Genomic DNA, 19943 nt, shown 5'->3' on the forward strand with positions numbered 1-19943 from the left:
GCATTTACTCGTCCTGAGGATGATAAACACTGGAGCGTGTGACAGATTAGATCGGATCAAATCCGATGATGTAACCCGTCATTTCCAGAAAGTTATACAGTCGGGGATTAAAATAAGTACTTTAATCTGGAAGTTACTGGTCGCGTCTTTAAAAAGCACCATTGCCTTATGCATTAAGGAGAAACTTGGCTACTTTTGATCCTTCCAAGTCCACTTTTATTTTCCCACTTCCACATAAAGTGAATTTTCTAAAGGTGAGCTTGCAGGCCTGAGGCATCAACCTGGCAGCTCAGCAGCAGTAACACTGGTTTCTCAGAGTGACAGGACAATCCACACTTTCCTATGAAGAAGCCCAAATTTAGAAAAACTGGCCTTTATTTAGTCTTTTTACATATGGCTTAAGCTTTTCTTTTGTTACAAACAGGTTTTACAAAAGGTTCTGAAGACTTCGGAATCACTCACTGGTGGAAAATCATGAGGAGGTTGATGACACTGCCATGACACGTGTACGATCAGAGTCTCCCACGCGGCTGCGCTCCTAAGAGCAGTCACAGACAGTAAACATGGCAAGGAAACAGTTGTCTCGACACACTGCAGTACAACAACAGACAGGGGACAGACCAGATGGAGAGTGTGTCCATGAAGTGTTCAAAATCACATGGAAAAAAAATTAAGTAAAATAAAAATACAGTGCGGCTCATGAGTCCCTTTTCCATGGTCTCACAATGCTCACAGCTCATTTCATGTCACAAATGTTTACGTGCCGTCGAGCCCAAACCGCTGACACAAACATTTGATCTTCCTGCTCTTTTCACCGGTGCCATACCAACACAGCTTACAAACATCAGAGCAATTTAAGAAAAGAGAAAAAAAAAGAAAAAGGACAGCAAAGCGAAGGCCTAGTGTCGTGTAACCTGATGCAACCGTTTGCATTCTCTACACAGTAATTCTGCGTTCGATAGCCACCACGATAACACACTTCTAAACATGATCAGTATTTTCTACACGTCTAATTACTACAATACAGCTCCTTCAGTTATTGGATTCAGTGGAATTAGAAGACACAATCAGTATCAAATGCATACTTAAAAATCATCAACACCGCATTACATTAGATTGCACTGCATCTAGTTTCAGTTTTCAACGATGCGCCTGCTGACACGTGGATGTGTATAAAAGTTGTTTCGGTTTCCACACGTTTTCAAGGTAGAGTCCATCGAGAAGATCTTTGTTCAGAGTTCCTGCCACCAAAGGTGTTGCATAAACAGAGTATCAAGTCTCTTGCATACAGAGGCCTGCAGAGTGGACTCTGTCTCATGTCTCTCTCCTCGCCTTCTTCTTCTTTGCTGGTTTGGGCGCTTGGCTCTCCTCAGGTTTTTCTGTGGAAACACACAAAGGTAGGAACACCTTTAAACATCTCTTTCAATGAGGATAACCCCACATCTGTTTGATTCACTGGTGAGAAAAAGAGTTTGACTTCCACTGACAAAATTTTAACCCATCATTCCCAGAAAAAGATGGCGTGGGTAATAGAAATGAGCTGAGCACAGATTTAAAGAGCTTGATCAATGCATACAGTATCAAGAGCAAATGATCAAAATTGTTGCAGATTAATTTTCCTAAGATTATTAACAAGCTTAACCTTGAAACACACACTTCAGCATTGTCACATGAACTTGAGTAACAAGTTTATAGAAAATGTGATTGTACTCATTTTTCAATGTTATAATTACTGGAGACACTGGACACCAATAGTTGTCCCAACTTCAGCAACTGATCTACTTGTTTTTGTTTTTATTAAAAAAAAAAACAAAAAAAAAAAAAAAGGTTTAGACAAAAGTACAGGAGAAAAGCTTTAAGACCCACATCTGGATTTGGATACAGATTTGTTAGTGAAGGAGATTCAGTTTGCTTTACATTAATAGCACGCTGCCAAACTGCTCAGAACCTGAAACTGTAAATGCTTCAAAATATGCAGCTTATGTGCATCTGATACTCCAATACAAGTAAATCAGAGTTAACAACTAGACAACTGGGAAAGTCATATTTAGCTGCACCAAATGCCTCAGTACCAGCATGCACAAGGTTCTGGTGTCACATCTGACAGTGTTTAGCGCTTACTTTGTTGTGTCGGAGCAGGAAGGTTGTTCTGCTTGGCAGTTGGTTCTCCTTCATTTGGCTTCAGTGGCACTTGTGTGACAGGGGATTTCTGGGATATGTTGTCTTTCACTGGACGCTCTGTTCTCACCTGTTAGGAAAGGGAAAACAGCAAGTTAAGAGTGAAAAAGAAACAGCTGCAAGGCTACGGGTCAGAGAGCAGAATAGCTGCGTTTTTCAAGATCATCTTTGATTCCCTCTTGCCCGTCAGCCCACTGACCTCGACAGCTGCTTTGACAGGCTGGACGGCAGCAGCGTTCTCCTGAACAGGTGTCTGCTTCTTCACTGAGGCTGCAGGTGCCGTTTCCTTCTCCGGCTCCTGAGCCAACAAACAAACAAGTGGAATTGAGACAAAAAATATCCAGGAGAATGAACATCTCACCACTCTTTGTTTTACACCTTTTAAGGTTACTACACTCAGCGCTGCATTTGCTCACAAGCTGTTACCTGACCAGCTGTTCCTCCCTCCTCAGCAGCCTTCTTCTTTTTCTTTTTCTTCTTTTTAGTTTTAGCCGCTCCATCAGCAGTGGTCACTCCCTTATCCTTCTCATCGTCACCATCCTCCTGTGAACCCATGAGGATAAAACATGACTTAAAAACGCAGGAACAGACACTATATTAGAAATTCTAGAGCAAATGGGAATGCTTTGGTAATTCCTTACTTTTCCACTGTCTGTGGACAGTAGCACATGACAACATGTCATCGCATCAACATTTAAGTAAACTGCTATTCAACGCAACATTTATTACACCTGTGTTTGTCATACTGTAGAAAAATGTCCGCTATGAGAAAAGCCTTTGAAGTCTATATGATCTGTACACATCCACATACTGGTTTCAAACAGCCGCCATAATATGATAAACTATGTTGTCTATTCAGTCTACTGTGTTGAGCCACTGAGCTGCAGGGTCACAGTCAAAAGAAAGAACGAGGACAGCTCATTGAGTCTAAGCCCTGATGACTCATTAGTTAATGGGTTGTTATTTTTAAAACTTCTATAATGCTTATTTTTGTCCAGAGCTTGGCCACACTTACTGCCACTCCGATCAACAGATTAACCTTGGCTGGCTCAGGGAGGGGCTGCTCCTGTGCTGGAGGAGGCTCGAGGGTGGGCTCTTCATAGTTGCCCCATGCTTCAGAGGGGGCGTTCCAGTCAGAACTGGTGTCCACAGAACCACCGTCTGAGAGACAAAAAGGGCGTCACGAGACATAAACACGAAGGAATACTACAACAGAGATGACATCAAGCAACATCAAAATTAAACAGTGCGGTGAAAGAAAACCAGTAAATGGCACTTACTGAGTCCAGACCACTCATCATCTAGTCTGGGCTGACTGATCCACGGCAGGTCGTTCACAGGCTTGGGCTCTACAGAGACAACAATTACCATGTTAATACAACCAAATCTGCGCAAGACAAACAGTGCCATCTAGTGGCAGGACTCAGTTTTGCTGCAGTGTATACTTACCAGCAGTACCAATTCCCAGACTCGGTAAAGACATCAGATTTACCTGGGTTGTTGGCATTCCCCTTTTATTCACAGTCCACGCCTCTGAAAGACACATTTCACAGAAGTTGTGTCATCACTGTTCAAAACATTGACCTTGGGGATTCTAAATCAGCGGTTCTTAACCTTGTTGGCGGTACCAAACCCCACCAGTTTCATATGCGCATTCACTGAACCCCTCTTTAGTGAAAAATAAAATGTGATTTTTTTCAAGGTCAAGACATAGATATGTTTTTTATTGGTGCACAAAATGAGCCGTGCATGTCACGGTGGAGGCTCTGCCGAACCCCTGAGACCGATTCACCGAACCCCTAGGGTTCGATCGAACCCAGGTTAAGAACCACTGTTCTAAATTGTTTGAATGGGGCCTTTTTTTTTTTATTAGCTGTATATTTAAAGTAATAAAAAAAATAATTCAAGAGAGTTTTACTGTCAAACTTTTGACAAAAACCTATCAAAAACAGATGTAACGCTGTCTGTGCGTAAATTTTTAAAAACATGTATAGCACTATCTTCTGTTAGTACAGAACGTGATGTCATGTTGTTGGCTGGTTGTTGCCAATAGACCTACATTAGCTTATGTTGGCTAACTAGTGACAAAATGGATAACTCAGGGGAAAATAAGGACTGGGTTCAATTTTGTGCTTTCCCTGGCAGCAACTAGGGATGGGTACCGGTATCCGGATCTGACATAAACGGTAGTAACCAGACCGAAAAGCAGCGCACATTTCGGTGCTTTTTTTTCCCTGAGATGTGATACACTTTGAATTCTAGCCAATCATTTTACGTTTCCGAGGATAGTAGGTGGGTCCAGGTACGTACGTTCTTTTAGAGCAGAGCTACAGATTAAAAATGCCCAAGGCGAAGCGGTCAAAAGTCTGGCTGTACTTCACAGCAAAATATGCAAACTCAGCAGCCTGCAACAAGTGCTTTAAGCTGATACTGTGATACTGTCAAAGGAGGTAACACCTCAAATCCGATGAAACACCTGGCGACGCATAGCGTTTTTTATTTAAAGCTGAAAAATGATAGCTTGCTGCGAGACCTCACACCGAGCGCATCTACTGCGGGTGTGGTGCCTGTTATCGGACCCGGAGTTAGCAACATCCATCAAAAACCCGAAGAGGACAGTCCTGGCCCCTAGCCCTGCCAGTGTAGCAGAAATGATGACGGATGATGATGGCAGCAGCAGCCGTTCTTCTCTGCGTGAGTAGCTTAATGTTGTTCGTGTATAATTTACGTTGAGTAGGCTAACCACGTTATTACATTAATGCACATAAGGTGAACTAGCAAACATCATCATAGCTACAGGCGGCTGTCTTCTTGTTTGATGGCAGATACTCCCTTCACCCTGGCCAAAAAGGCTAAAATGACCAAAGAAAAAGTGGAAAACAGTAAAACATGAGGTTTTTGGACAAAGTTTGTGTTTTTTCCATTGTTTAAGCACTGCTTCCAGCCAAGAGTGATACCATATATGCCCTATAGCTGCAGAAAAGGCTAACATTGTTATCTTTTTACAAAAAAAAAAAAACAACAGCTGAACATGAGAGATTTTTGGACCAATTTTGTGTTCTCCATTCTTTAAGCACCGGTTTGAGCACCGTTTAAGCACCGGCACCGTTTCAAAAGTACCGGTTTGGCACCGGTATCGGATAAAACCTAAACGATACCCATCCCTAGCAGCAACAATGAGTTTTATGTTATGAAACCAAGGATATATTGTCCACTTTCACTCTGTCTCTTTAGCAGTAAGTGGCTCTGTGTTGTTTGACCAGCTACACTCAAATGGGAAAAATCCACCTGGTAGCTGTAATGTTCTGATTTGTAAAGCACTTTATGAATGAGGACTAATGTGCCCTAACAGACTAGTTGGTACCGTTGGTACTGATGGTGAGTGATTCAGTAAGCCATTTTTAATATGAAGCTCTATTACACTTATAGGTTTTTTTTCTCCCAAACAACAAATCTAAAGATGTGTTCAGGACAATAATGAAGAATTAATTGTTTTTTGGAAAACCCAATATAGCAGGAGCCAAAAGGGGAAAGAGTAGACTGGAATCAGGTTCAAACACCATCTTCAGAACTTACAAGAAGTTTTACAAATTCCCAGCCTTTTCTCTAAGCCCTACACTTTCATTATTCTGTCTCAAACTCAACGATTTATAGATCGTTTGCTAAAGATGAAATGTTTTCACACTTGTCTTTGCATCTGCTTTGTATGCACCTGCACCATGTGAAAACTTTGCTTTGTTTTTGATCTGAATACACCATGAGGGACATTTTGTAGATGTGTGATTTTTTAAACGAGCCAGTTAATTGTAATAATTATTTTAAAGCACTATGCTTAACAGAAGTCAAGATCAACAATGAAGAGTTTAGAAGTACCATCAATCCCCGTCTTCCACAGTGGTGGTTCCCTGCTGGTGGTACAGGAGGCAGTCTTGGGAGCAACAGTTTGAGCAGGAATCTTTACCGGCACATCAGGTACAGCAGAGGACACCTCCACCGCATTGTTGCTGTTAACTAATACCAAGAGAGAAACATTTGATTCCACCTGACAGGCTAGCGGCACATCAACCCAGACTTTGCTGTAATTTACTTCTAATACGTACTAATATCAATGTGTGTTGTCTTTCTCAATTTCATACTGATAATTACCTTTAGAGACAACAGCCTCCACCTTCTCAGGCTTCACTTTTGTGGATTCTCCTGAGAATAAAGAGCAAGGTCAAGAAAAAACACTGCAAAAACAATTCTGAGAAAGCTCACTCGAGACTCAAATTCCCATAATGCCTGTATTCATAGACTGTTTTGGCCACGAGAGACCAACGAAAGGCAACAACAATGTATACAGAAACAACATTTGTGCAACTGTCTACAGGATCTTGGGTGAAGTTCTTTAAAAAGAACTCTTCAAATGCAGAAAGGACACTTAAAAAACCACCTTTTTTCTTCTTCTGGTTGGTAGGTGCAGGGGCTGTGGAGGCCTTGGGCTGCTCTGTGGGAACACTCACAGGTGTTCCCCCTCCACCGGGGCTGGCTGAGCCATCGCTGGAACTCTTATCCTTCTTGCGCTGCTCCCGTTTCTCCTTGTTGCTGACCTTGGTTTCCCATGTGCCTGAAAAGTAGCACTAAGTTCAGTGTAGAATTTGTCACAAAATACTGCAGGAGTTCATTACAGGATTAGTGAGGGGGAAAAAAATGGTACAGATTAAGCAGGGCGAAGGACTGGATGTAGACTTGAGGCTAAGTGAATTTTACTAAGGCACCAATTGCATGTAACTAAACCCACGCTGTTAATTATTCCCTTTGTGGTTCAATTGGTCAGGTCACTGGGTATGTCTTCCTTATGAGGTAAGCTAAACAAACTAAAAACAGCCACAGTTAAATACCACAGATAACAGCTAAATGATGACAGGACTCAGAACATTTTACCTTCTTCTGGTTCTTTGCCATCTGTAATCACTGTCTTGGTCTCCTTCACAGCCTGTTTGGCCTTTTTCTTTGACTTCTTCGCCTGGAAAACAAAGAGCGGACATAAAGTTGCAAACAAAAGCCAGTATATTTGACAAAGACAAACACACAAGGTTATATGACAGTTTACAGAATCAGAAAGGTGTAGATAGTATGCAGAACATATGATTTATTAAGGAGGGGGAACACGACCACATGCTGAATGAACCATGCTGCACAGCAGGCTCAGGCCTCATCTATTTATAAGTGAAACTACATCCACTGTACCTAAATCTTCTACATGTACTTTTCGTGAGCACTATATCTCCTGCGTGATTCCACGTCTGACTGCAGAACCTTCCGGGTCACCAATACTCTTATATTGTGGTCTTTAGAAGATGACACTATGTGCTGTGATAAGCGGACATCTCTGCATTTGTGCTGCATATGACAGCTGAAGACTGTAACCCAACACCAGTGGCCGGTTGCGTCATTGAAGAGTGAAAGGGCGAAAATGTTCTTTTTTTTTTTCCTTCCTTGACTACATTCAGTGAAGACGTCAAAGTAGTAACGTGAATGATAGGAAATACTACAAAAGACAAGCATTATCGTAGATAGATTAAAATAGAAAAATTAATTGGTTTCAGTCCTAACAAAGTGTGATTCTGGCACGATTTTAAATTACCTCAGCAACCTTCTCCGGCTTGACTTCTGGTGGGGGCGGTTGGTGATGTGGCACTATCTCTTCCGACGCTACGGCTTCTTCCTGTGGCTCAGCGATAGCTCTCCCGTTTGGCTGAGATTTCTGGAAAGGTCATTCAAAATTGATGAGTGTCATTACAAGTTATACCGTTGTTACTTATGCATAAAACGCCAACCATTAACGGCATAGCCGGACAGAACACTAGCCTGAAGCTTGTTTTAGCCATGACATGAGATTTAGTTGTCACCGTGGCGTTAGCCTGACAGCTAGCCCTGCTAGCGGTATAGGGAAAAGCTGGAAATAAAACAGACTTCATTTTACGTGCCTTTTCCGCCTTCTTCTTCTTTTTCTTCGGTTCCTCAGATTTGACGGGTTTACCGACAGTTCGCTTCAGTTCAATTCCGTCGTCCGCATGGCTCATAACAGGGCGCTTCTTGAAAAGACCCCGACAGACTGAGGCCCACAGAGCGACCATCAGCAGCAGCCCAGTACCTGCCAGCAAAAGGATCATCCATGGCGGAATGAGCTCCGGCTTCAGCCCCAAATCCACGCCGAGTTCGGAGCGCAGTACCTCCAGACCTCTGGACAACAGTTCATTCACACGATCAGTAAGCAGGCTGACCTGCCGAGAGGCCGCGTCCTGCCACTGCTCCATTCCTCCGGTTTCTAATAGACCGATTAGTCACGCTTTGCTTACCACTATTAGCTGCGCTAGCATGCAGTGCTAGCTAAAAATAACGGAACGATTTCGACATTATGAAAAACAACGAATTCATCCGCCAGCAACATCAGCCAAGCCGATCAGCCAAGCAAGCTAGCGAACTGTTGTAAGCGCTGCGGTGGCTAAACAAATTCAGCTAACTGATATCATCATAAGATAATTTGCTACCGTTAGCTGACCACCACAATGAGTCCAGTGTGAGCGCGAGTAAAGCAGGTTCACCTCATATGGCTCCGTTCTGACTGGAAGAGAGACACGCTGCCTTCACGACAGTCGTAAACCTGAGTTTCCGGGTTGTGAATTACAGCTACGTGTTATAAATGTCTTAGATTATTTATCAAAAAATACATTTTGAACTTGAATTGTTTTGATAGTTTTTTTTTTATTATTTCAAGTACAGATTTGCACACACGTACTGTGCGCATGGTGTATTATTTCCATACACTTTTGTATCATATTTTCGTTGCCTTGGTCCTACAAATGACAGATCCTGATGTTGATACCTAAAAGTCTCTGGTCAAATTAACAGCTCACGAGTTTGTTTGTTTGTTTTTTTTTCCGCACATAAAATCATTGGAAGAAATAAAAAGCCGGGTTATTGCTGGTCAGTTGAAATAGGCAGGGCTACAACTTTCTCCATGCTGATTGGTCAAAATTCTTGATTCAAAAATGTTTCCAGTACGCCTTTAACACAGACCTGCCCCACCCCCCTGCACAAAGGTTATCAAAAGGACAAACATTTTAATGAAAAAACAACAACAACAAAGTAATAGAGAAAAAATGTTAAACCAAAAAAGTTAACGTTTGTTTAAAATCTTTATCTTTGAACAGAGGGGGGTGCCTTAGGTAGCACATCAACTGCCTGCCACCTACAATGCAGTTTTGAGGTCCGTTCCCAGGCGCCTCAACCCCCACTCACATCTTGCATCAGGTGATCTCAATAAGTCACATGATAAGGCGACGCAAGGTCGCCTTGTCATGATAATGACCCGCACATTTTTTTCACATGAGCCAAGTGACTCCACTATTTGGTTTCAGAACTGAAGCTTTTCGGATGACAGGTGAGATGTCTTCAAGAAAATTAAAGAAGTCCAGCCCCTTAGACTACCATGACCTGGATAACTGAGAACCTATATAAACATATTGCATCAAATGTAAAACTTGCTGGAATGATGATGAATTATATGTATATATAACTGGTATGTATTACAGGTATTAACGCACCATTCTGCAGCTCTGTGCAGCTGGACAAATACATAGTGGTTGAGATTGAGAGCTCCACTGCTGGCTCCAACAAATGAGTTCACAGAGGCCAAGAGCAGATTCATCCACCTGATGGTAAAGAGGCCAAGTAAAACCAGTGACTGAGGAAGTGTTTTTGGTTTTTGTCCCACAGGAGCTGACTGGAGGGTAAGTAGTTGGATTAGCTGCACCTGAACCTGAAGTCGCTCACATTCAGACTTACTGCCTGGTTGAACTGGAGTATGTTATTGAGTTGTAGATAATAATGACATTTTTGCAAGTGAATATATCCTTTATCCCTCCTGTTGTCATACATGTCTTACAAGCTTGTCTTCCAAGCACTTTCTGGATGGATGCAAACTGCATTTCGTTGCCTTGAACTTGTGACATGTGCAATGAAAATAAAGTTGAATTCTATTCTATTCATTCCTGCCTTCACAGTCTTTGAGCTGGACAGGAACGTATTCTAAGAAAAAGGAAGAACACTACAAGGATTTTGTAAGATTTTTCTGTATATATTTTTGAATCCACGGGTGGGGAATTCCAGGCCTCAAGGGCAGGTGTCCTGCAGGTTTTAGATATCACCCTGGGTCAACACATCCGAATCAAACGATTAGTTCATTACCAGGCCTCTGGAGAACTTTGAGACATGTTGAGGAGGTAATTTAGCCCGTTATACAGCTGTGTTGGATCCAGGACACGTCTATAACCTACAGGACAGCAGCCTTTGAGGCCTGCAGTTGGACACTTCTGGAATATGCACTTTTTTAAACTTTGACACTTTGTGTTTGCTCTTCTCAGGTCAAAGCCCTGAGAAGAGCATGCTAAGTTCAATAATTCAACATTATAACGCATGCGGTAAATTTTCTTGTGTTTTTACAACACTGCATTATACATTCTTTTTTGGGAGAGGTTTACTGGCATGTGGATTAGTATGGAAGTATCATTACTGGAACATTAGATTTTTTTTGCTGGTGTTATTTACTCTTTATATTCCTATACTTATTGTGTACGCCCCTTGGTTTGTAAGATTATCAATCTATTAACTACTACTAATAAAATGTATTACCTGGTAGTCTATTGAAATAAGTAGTAGCATAACTAGAGACCACACACAAACAATGACAATGTATTTGCATCCAAGTTTATTTTGAAATTCCCTACTCCCCCTGTACAAGAAAAAATGACTTTCCACAAAGGCAGCAGTGAACTGTCAGTGATAGTACGTTTCTAGGGAAGGAAAAGAACAAAACAAAACAAAAAAACTTATAGTCACAGTGTGTCTTAAATATTTCTACTGCTGTCATCTTTGGCTGGGTTTTCGGCAGACAGCTTTTCTGTCAAGCCAAATTCCTGGGAAGCAAAGGTTTAAGCCAATAGAGCAGAGCTGTGGGCTTTACATTTTACAGTGCCAATGCAGGAATGTTCTGGACCGTATACCTCTTCTTCATTAACAGAAAAGAAAAATAAACAATAAAAACTGAAATAAAAATAACAAGCTGTTTGTGTTCACAACACAAACATATTACCGCCCGGGGAGATGGCGACAGTATGTCGAATTTCATAAAATTGTTTAGACAAAAAATAAATCTACAAAAATGGAGCTAGGTAAATATTACACAACAGTAAACATGTTTTTCTTCTTTTCCTTTTTTAAACTCTTCTTTGTTGAACTTCTACACAAAACCAAAATTCTTGGTCTTAATGGCTAGCAGGAGTTTCTGTTTGAGTATCTGTTTTGAAGAGTAGAGTGGCACGTAGAGACGGGAGATGCAGGTGTTGGCTGTGGGGAGGTGCTGGTCGTCTGGAGGCCGGATCGTGATGGAAGGCATCGGCTGGAAGCCCTCCTCGCTGGCTGGCAAAGATGGGCTGGAGGTCCAGAAGTACACCTGAGGAGTACGCAAACGACTTTTTTAATCCCGTGTCTGATATACAGGAAACCAAGTACTTGTACACCGAGGCTTTTTAATTTAATAAGACTGGTGTCTGATCAGTACCCTGTATCAGCAGATACCCACAGCCAAGGTATGGAAAAAGAAAGTTAGTTATGATGGGAGCAGACTTACCAGATCTTGTCTCTCAGTCATGCTCATCTTCTCCACTATGGACCAAAACCAGCGTTTAAACTGGAGAAGTTTGTCTGCGTTTTCCCCTGTTGAATGAAGAAGTCTTGAGTCAGTATATGACAGTCAAATGTACAATAGTAAATCCTTTACTGATTAAGATGGACATAAAGCGATGTAGACAGATCAACATACCAGACTCATCGTTGAAGGAGGTGAAGCTAATAAGCATCTGGACATTGACCTCTCCACAGCCGTTGACTAGCAGCCTGAAGTCTTCAGCTGTCAAGTCCTCTAAGGCGTTCTTGGGCAGTACATCGAGCAAGCCCTTCCTCATTGCCTATGAAAGACAGCCGGTGTGAATACACATTTTGATAAATGACAAAGCATTGATCTGCATTCACACAATTTAAGGTTCAGTAAAATTGCCGTTTATACTTACATGAAGCGGCTGCTCAGCAACCACCAGCATTCTGTGCTCTGCGTACCTCCTCACATATTCGTAAACATTGAGGGGAGTTACTGGCATGTTGACCCCTCCAGACAGGAGCTCAACCTGAACAAGGCAGAATGAGATATAAGCTTCACTTAAGTCACCACCTGTACATTAGTTAATTTAACCTGAAGAGAATTTTCAGATGTGTTGCCGCATTTTTCACCTTGCATCACATACACATTTGCCAGCGCTATTTTTCCATCTTAACAGGACAAGTGACATCTGATACTGCTCAAGTTTGACACTTAGACAGCCAAGTCCATTACCTGTCCAGCTCCTTCCTCTTTGCAGAGATCAATGGCGAAAGCCAAATCCATGGCAGCAAACACTGCTTCGGCTTCACCAGCCTGTGAATGGCGGATTAGCTGCCGCAGGCTCTCATACATAACCGGGTCAAAGAACGCAAAGTCATGCCAGTTCACCTGCAGTAAAAGAATGATTAGCAATTGAATTGTTTAAGAACCAAGCATTATGCAGCAGGTGCATTTTTTTTTTTTAAAGGCATATTTTCTACTTACCTTCCTACCAAGCAGCACCTTGATGACATGTCTGTTCAGTGTGATTGGACAGAGTTCATTCTGCAGCAGACATAAGCCCAGTATTCTGCAGAGAAACACATTGTTTCATACTCTGCTAAGGACACAGCTGATTTCACAAAACATTTTCCTTCTTGAATTTAATTTTTATCCAACCAAACATCATGTAAATCTTTGATTTTTTATTATTACCTTCCAATATTACGGAAGCAGTTGAGTCTGGCCTCTGTATTTTTGCCGGGTCTAGGGGAGTAGAAGCCTCGTTTGCCAGGCTGGTAGAAGAGAGGAGCGTTGTCGTCACCGTCATCTGGGTCGTCCAGCTCCATGTCAACCACACTGCGTGTTGAACCGTGACGTTTGCGGTTCTCCTGCTGCTAAAAATGATTGAACAGAGGAGGGGGGCAGTGTTTATAACAACTTCGTATTAGGATGATCTGTGTTGTGCAAGTGTTTCTGTTAAGTGTCAAAGTCATTTTAGTGTGTCGTGGTTTAGCACACTTTGCTAAAATATGGCTAAAACATTTTTAGAAAACAAGAAACTAGTTAGCAAATAATGGAAACAGGTTATATATTTTGTTCACTTGTGATTTCTCTGGAGCCTCTGGGAGACCGAGGTCCAGAATACTGTCAGCTCCATTTTCCCTGGGAAAGATAAACAGAATATAGTTAGTTTGCTAAATGGCACTGAGTATGAATATGAAAAAAATACTGTTCTTAATAGATGTATATTCATTAACAGGTACTTTTTTTGTCAGCTAAATGAGCACTTTATTGCCAGAGGCACCCGTGGTGTTGGTGATTTGTCTTACCTTCCATGTGCAATGAGTAGCTCCATGGCCTCTTCTACTCTGGCTCTCAAAGAATCCTCGCTAGCTAGCAGCAGCAACAGCTGGGCAGGAGACAGCTCCAGCAACATGCCGGTGATTTTACTGGCGAAAGCCTAAAGACACAAACACAACTCCCCTCAGTATGATCAAGGAAAAATTATAAATGCAGACAAGGAAGCAAAACATTATGGATCACTCAAGTTCAACACAACAACTATTGTACCTAAAAAGAATTTAAACACTAAACACTGAAGTGATGGAGGAAGTGTGGTTGTCTAAAATGTGTGGGATTCCATCTCTTGGTGTGTAAACTTGTAAACAGAACCTCAAAACTGATCATTAGTTATCAGAAATGTTACCCTGTCTTAATGAAAGAAAACAAACAGATATGCTGATGGTTTATTACCGGCTGCATTGCATGGACTCGTGGATAGAGCCTTTCGCCCAGGGCTTGTCTGTGTGCAGGCAGAGGGTCAGGCTCATCACTGGGGTTTCCTTCTGATGACGGCCTGAAAGGCCTGGTGTCTATGGACAGCTGCCTCCTAGAGTCTCTGTTAACATACAAACAGGTTAGCAGACATTTTCGCTAAATATAAAGAAAGGTCATATAGGCTACCAAATAGAGTTTACCTGTCTCGGTCTCTCCGAGATCCTGCTCGAAGCCCACCACTTCTCCTCTCCCTCTCCCGGTCTCTGTTCCTGAGACGCTGCATTAGATCTGCACAAACAAATCGACCAGGGCAAGTTCATTTGTCAAGTATCTTACGTTGTTGCTACTTTAATGATTTCTTCCATCATCACAAAAACAAAAAGCAAACATTTATTGTAATAATGAACACAAATGTCATAATATGCAGTATGCAGTAGTTTCTATGTATTGTCATACTTGAATTGTAATCGTGATGACACGTACTGCTGGCCTGCATGCCCTTGCTGACGCTCTGAACACAGTCCAGGTTGGGCAGCTTTTCATTGGAAAGGAGGGCCAGAGCGATGGCCGTGTAGAAGCTGCGGGCCACGCCACTGCCCTCTCCAGGCTCATCTTTGAAAGTCACTTTCACCCGGTGTACCGCCATGGGTGTGGTTGTACAACGCCTGCCAAAGTGTGTGTTTAGCTGACGCATAGTCTGTTGTATTAGCTGGTCTCGATCACGGTCCACTTCCAGCGCCAGGTCACGGGACTGCAGGTTCCTCAACTTCTCCATCTCTCGACGGAACTTGGATTCCTTCACCTCAAAGCCGCCAAGCTCTGTGAGGATCTGGTTCAAAACAACGAGGGAACGGCAACACGGTCAGTTAAAGCTACATTAAGTTTCACATGCTATAGTAGCAGAGGAGTGTTTTAATTTCAACATCTGTATGATTCATTCTGGCTACTCATGGCTCATTGCCTCAAACAAGCTGATTTTACTCTGAGCAGCATTTCATTTAAGAAGCCATCAAGTACAAAAACGTACAGGGAAGCGCTCCATTTAAGTATATGTTGAAGGCATGTTGAAAAAATAAAATATTTTTTTACCGATCCAGGCTCAGCTCCAACATCCTCCATGAAGACACGACCAAAAAGCTCCAGTGAGAGGCGCCAGCGGCCCAGCAGCATGTCGTGGGAGATCATCATCCCCATAAAACTGCAGTGAGGTCTGGACAGAGGACACAATAAACACTATTTTAAACTTTTATCCTCATCTTCATAAACTCTTTATCTATAATTACATTTTCTGTGTTTGAGAGCAACAGACAGTTTTCACAGCAACCATTCTGACTGGGAAACAGGAAGGTGTTACATGTGCTAATAATGAAGGTCCTAATTAATGCAAGTACAGAGGCTTAATTAATGGGACGACAAACATCTATAGGTGACACCATTTCATGTCAAGCTGCTGAGATCAAGGTCAGTTCTCTCTGCAAAAATCAGCCCCACTAAATGCAATGGCTGGTTACCTGAACGATGGGAGAGGAGGGCCATCACTCTCAGTGAGGCCAATCTCAGCAAGCAGGCTGCTCTTTAGCTGGGCAGCAAGGTCGTGGGGTGATGGGCCAGGTTTGGAAGCCTCCAGCTCCTGCTCTGCCAGCGACTGGTTCTCGGTGCTCCGCTGGCCTGTCTCCATGCTCATCACATTCTTCAGGTTAGCTGAGTAAGACATCTTAGTGGGCAGGATCTGTTTGAGCAGGAGTCAGAAGTGTCGTTTAGTAATGTGAACAAGTGAACTTCTAAAGATGATGGCAGTGTGGCCACAACAGAATGGAAATGGGACACAGAATACAAACTGTGCTCCAATATCCACACTCGTATGAACACAAGAACACGACCCAACCTACCTGTCCTTTCATAAATCAAATAGCACGAAGAGATAATGAATCCTTAATAGTCAAGTTATTTTAACTGGGAAAATGCTGCAGTACTTTATTATTTCAGGGAGATTTGTTATGCATGGATATTAGAACACAACTACCAGCGTGATAGCACGGTGTAGAGGAGTGGTATACCTGAGAGGGGGAGGGTAGAGAGGAGCCCATGTTTACCTCCAGGCAGTTCCTGTCCATGGTTGCCTCAGCCAGGCCTTTGGTTGCCATGTAAGAGGAAGAGTACAGGCCCTGAGATGGACGACCAAACAGATCTTCCTTTCTGGCATTGGGCTGTTGAAGAAGAAGCAAAATGTAGTTAAAATCACAAAGGCTGAGTTTCCATTCTATAATGTAAACAGTTCAAGTGTTTTACATTCTCTAAATAGTGCTGTCATTTTCTTTGCTGCCAAATATCTCTGGCATGTGGTGATACATGAAGGAGTTCGCACAGAAAACAAGATAAATAAAAATGCAATGCCACAAAGCTGAGATGACTCATAAAAAATACTTAGAATGACACGTAAGGAGGTTGGGGAATGTTGAACATCAGCAGCAAATCTGACCTGCAGGAGGTGGGGCTGGTCTGCCAGAGGGATGGCCTCAGCCAGAGGAACATCGAAGGGATTTGGTGGGATGCACCCGAGGAAAGTCATTGAGTCAGAGCGACGGAAGAAGGGGTGGTTCTGACCCGTCTCAGCTGGAACTGGGTCCTCATCCTTGTCCTGCAGTGTTGAACCTGAAGTGAAAAAGAAACACAGCAGATCTTAAAACAACTATGTAGTTCTTGATATTTATTATGGACTGACTATAGTTTAGTTGTCATTTAGTCGTTTTATTTTTTTGCCTTACTCTGATTGGTGTCCTCATCATTCTCATGCTCAGAATCTTCATTGTCCAACCCAAGCTCCAAAATCTCTCGATTCCTACAAGTGAAAGTTACGGAGGATAAACATCGTGTTAGACTCACATTTATTCTGAAGGCCCATAAAACAAATCTAATTACCACCCTGTTGTTTGAATGAACTGTATTTTTTGCTCCTAAGAGCAGTTGCTTTAGATAAGCTTTCACATAAGGATGTGGCACGCATGCGCTGTGCTCTAGAAAACTTTGATTTCTATTGCTTGCGTGCAATGGTTTCTTGCTGCGCTGAGCAATCGTGCGACCAGTAGAAACAAAGCCTACAGCTGCACTAAGTTCAACCGCACGATGAGCGAAAACATTCCATGCGTGTCCAAGTTCGGTGAACTTTTTGACACAAGCTTACATGCAGATACAGGGACCTCCAGAGCCCTTAAGCCATTCAACGGTTCTGTGGACCTCAGGAGGAACGCAATGTTGTGGAAACAACACAATCTTCACTAATCGGGATAATTAAAAGCTTTCTTCTTTATGAATGTGCGATACATTTTTTTTATTAAACATTTTAACATTATACAACACAAACTCTCAGAGGGGATACAAAGTCCCGTGCATGTTTTTAAATGACAGGGAGCAGGTGCATCTAATACACGTAGAGTGGGTGCAAAAAAATTACGTATAAACAGAGCGGAGCAGCCAGTGTAACACAAAATGTGGGCCCTTCGCTCTAGTTAGTGGTCAGTGCAGCACATGCTGTGTCCATAACCTAGCTAGCTTAGGTTTATTTCAGCTGATTTTGCTACAAGTTACTGAAAGTCAGTCACACTGCAGCTAGTCTCTTTTAGTGTGGATCCTGTGAACTGTTTAATTAAATATTAAAACATTTACTGTCTTATGATTTAATAAACAAAACTGACAAGTATGCAGCCTCTGTGTAAATCCTGAATTGGCATTTTCTACTATTTTTCATCATTTACCTCTTTCTATCCATCTGTGGCGTGTCCAGGGTGGTCTGCTGATTCATGGCTTTAATCCAGTAGATGAGAGCCTGGAAAACGTAAGCCACATGCTTCAGCGAGCACACGTCCAGCACTGGAAGCACATCAGAGTGCTCATCATTGTGGGAGCGCATCAGTGACAGGGCGTAGTTCAGGAAGTCACCACGTGCAGACATCATGCCTTGACGAGCCGTTAGCAGTGTGGCTGCCCTCCTAAAACAAATACTAAATTAAGTGTGGGACGCAATCATTTGTTTGCATCATGTAATAGTAAGTTAAATTAATTCATTGACCACTTTAAGTAAAAATGTTTACCTGCGTCCTTCCAGAGTGCGGAGGCTGGCCTCCTCTCGAGCAGTCATGCGCTCCCTACGAGCTGAGTGCTGGGAGGCATGGAGCGGGTGACTGGGGTGACCGGGATCTCCAGCAGATGACAGGGCTGAGCCGTATCGCAGCTGAGCCTCAGTGGAATCCATGATGGACACCATCCAGTTCCAGGTGGGAATTAACTTTTCTTCTACATAGTTCTGGTTCACACAACAAACATTTCACTCTTTGCTCACATAATCGGCTTGATTCCAAATTTTGTTTTGCATTTCTTTTAAAAAGCACTAAATAGCATTTGTGGTAGGGTTGAATATTCTATAGTTCTGCGTTATGTAAACTATTGCTCTTAGCATTGCACTGTTAATAGTGGAGACTAATCAACATGAACTCCTTCTGCTGAAAACACATAATGCAGATCTTAAAAGACTCCAAGACATTATACCTGCAGGTTGACAGCATCCTGGTAGGTGAGCTTGACAGCAGCAGGATACTGGGAGTAGACAAGATGATTATATTTGGGAATCAGACTCATGAGGTCTGAGATCTGCCTGATGACAATGCTGTAGGCGCGGGCGAGACTGCTGGCAGACGTCAGGTAGCTGCTGGAGTTGCTGGCCTCCAAAGCTGCCGCCGCTGCAGCGGCACTAGAGCTGATTGCACTTGAGCGCCGCAGGTTAGTGGGGTCAATATATATCAGGCCTGTGGAGCTTGCTGTGGAGGAGGGGGGAGGGGGATGTTAGTTCTGAGACATTTTAAATTTTCAATTAAAACTGCAGAAGCAGGTGGACATTTGCTGACCGGCTGGTGTTGAGGTGCTGGAGGGAGCGCTTCCCGGTGCCCTTTGGCTGGGGGTGTTTCTCACAGCCCACTGCATGGAGCGAGGAGCCTGAGCTGCACTGTTAGCATGTGATGCATTAGTTGTCCTTTCCAGAGGCTCATCCAGCAGAAACGTCTCCTGGTCAACATCGTCACTTTGGCTGCTGCTGCTGTCTGAGTCACTGGAGTCATTGGACTGAGAGTCATCCTCTGAAAAGAAGGCGGGGACACTGCTGGCACCTTTAAAGTAGGGATGAAGAAAAATATAAAGAAGACCAGTTTAATGTTCTCGTATTCAATTTGACCTACCAGTCTTTCGCTTTCACATCAGACTTATCCAAGCAGGAGTGCGGGTTAGTGAATCACACCACTACAAGGCAAAACACCACCAATACGAAACTGGACATACTGAAACACCGAGTGAGAACAAAACTGGACACTCTGGTGTTCAGCTTGTGCTAAATCATATATGGTTTCATTTTCTAAATATTTTCAAGTTTTAAAAAAAACTATTCAAAGAGAAAGAACATCAATCTCTAACTTGACAAAATAATCTACAAGAAAGTTTAACATCATCGTTAGTAGCAAATACACTCTTTAGATGACCAAGCAGGAAAAAACCCACACCATTTGGAAAAGCTACAAGTTGATTAGTGTGTTATTTGGATAAAAGACCAACAAAGCTACACTTGTGATGAGGCATTAGTTAAAAATGGCAGACAACAACAGAGAAATGTGAGAAGGGGACGGACTGAAGGAACTCTCAGCAGGAAACTGTGTATGCACTTTGCAAATTCACTCTTGCCCTGATATCTGTATATGCATTAAAGTAAAGAGGAGCTCATACCAAAAATAGGAAATGCCAAGGACACCCTACTGCCTGCAAATGA

The 19943-nt window shown here is 42.6% G+C and overlaps 2 protein-coding genes across 12 annotated transcripts in view; both read right to left on the reverse strand.

Annotated features, from left to right (window-relative positions):
• Positions 1-359: 359 nt before the first annotated feature.
• LOC102787976 (protein LYRIC-like) lies at positions 360-8795 on the reverse strand. The gene is made up of 13 exons (XM_006795965.3): positions 8148-8795; positions 7805-7924; positions 7102-7183; positions 6611-6784; positions 6325-6375; positions 6052-6189; positions 3628-3711; positions 3459-3527; positions 3194-3339; positions 2605-2721; positions 2378-2476; positions 2122-2248; positions 360-1379 (listed from the first exon to the last, which is right to left on the reverse strand). Exons 1-13 carry the CDS (start codon positions 8475-8477, stop codon positions 1315-1317), a joined length of 1602 nt encoding a protein of 533 aa, XP_006796028.2. The 5' UTR covers positions 8478-8795; the 3' UTR covers positions 360-1314.
• A 2118-nt stretch (positions 8796-10913) lies between these two features.
• ubr5 (ubiquitin protein ligase E3 component n-recognin 5) overlaps positions 10914-19943 on the reverse strand; it is a 30749-nt gene continuing 21719 nt past the window's right edge. For 3 of the 11 annotated variants that reach the window (XM_087847957.1, XM_087847958.1, XM_035910007.2), the window contains 22 exons: positions 19901-19933; positions 19036-19293; positions 18680-18948; positions 18226-18437; positions 17890-18135; positions 16903-16976; positions 16617-16789; positions 16195-16344; positions 15649-15866; positions 15227-15347; positions 14594-14966; positions 14338-14425; positions 14114-14258; positions 13690-13820; positions 13462-13522; positions 13073-13254; positions 12863-12947; positions 12611-12766; positions 12291-12404; positions 12044-12188; positions 11852-11937; positions 10914-11674 (listed from right to left, as the gene is read on the reverse strand). In XM_087847957.1, the coding sequence (XP_087704083.1) occupies positions 11462-11674; positions 11852-11937; positions 12044-12188; positions 12291-12404; positions 12611-12766; positions 12863-12947; positions 13073-13254; positions 13462-13522; positions 13690-13820; positions 14114-14258; positions 14338-14425; positions 14594-14966; positions 15227-15347; positions 15649-15866; positions 16195-16344; positions 16617-16789; positions 16903-16976; positions 17890-18135; positions 18226-18437; positions 18680-18948; positions 19036-19293; positions 19901-19933 (3533 nt within the window). In that variant the 3' untranslated portion in view covers positions 10914-11461. The remainder of the gene's footprint in view (positions 11675-11851; positions 11938-12043; positions 12189-12290; positions 12405-12610; positions 12767-12862; positions 12948-13072; positions 13255-13461; positions 13523-13689; positions 13821-14113; positions 14259-14337; positions 14426-14593; positions 14967-15226; positions 15348-15648; positions 15867-16194; positions 16345-16616; positions 16790-16902; positions 16977-17889; positions 18136-18225; positions 18438-18679; positions 18949-19035; positions 19294-19900; positions 19934-19943) is intronic. The other 8 variants (XM_035910010.2, XM_087847956.1, XM_035910009.2 and 5 more) reach the window with 8 other exon arrangements.

The sequence above is a fragment of the Neolamprologus brichardi genome, chromosome 11, assembly GCF_056152115.1.
Source record: "Neolamprologus brichardi isolate AB-2024 chromosome 11, ASM5615211v1, whole genome shotgun sequence".
NCBI lineage: Eukaryota > Metazoa > Chordata > Actinopteri > Cichliformes > Cichlidae > Neolamprologus > Neolamprologus brichardi.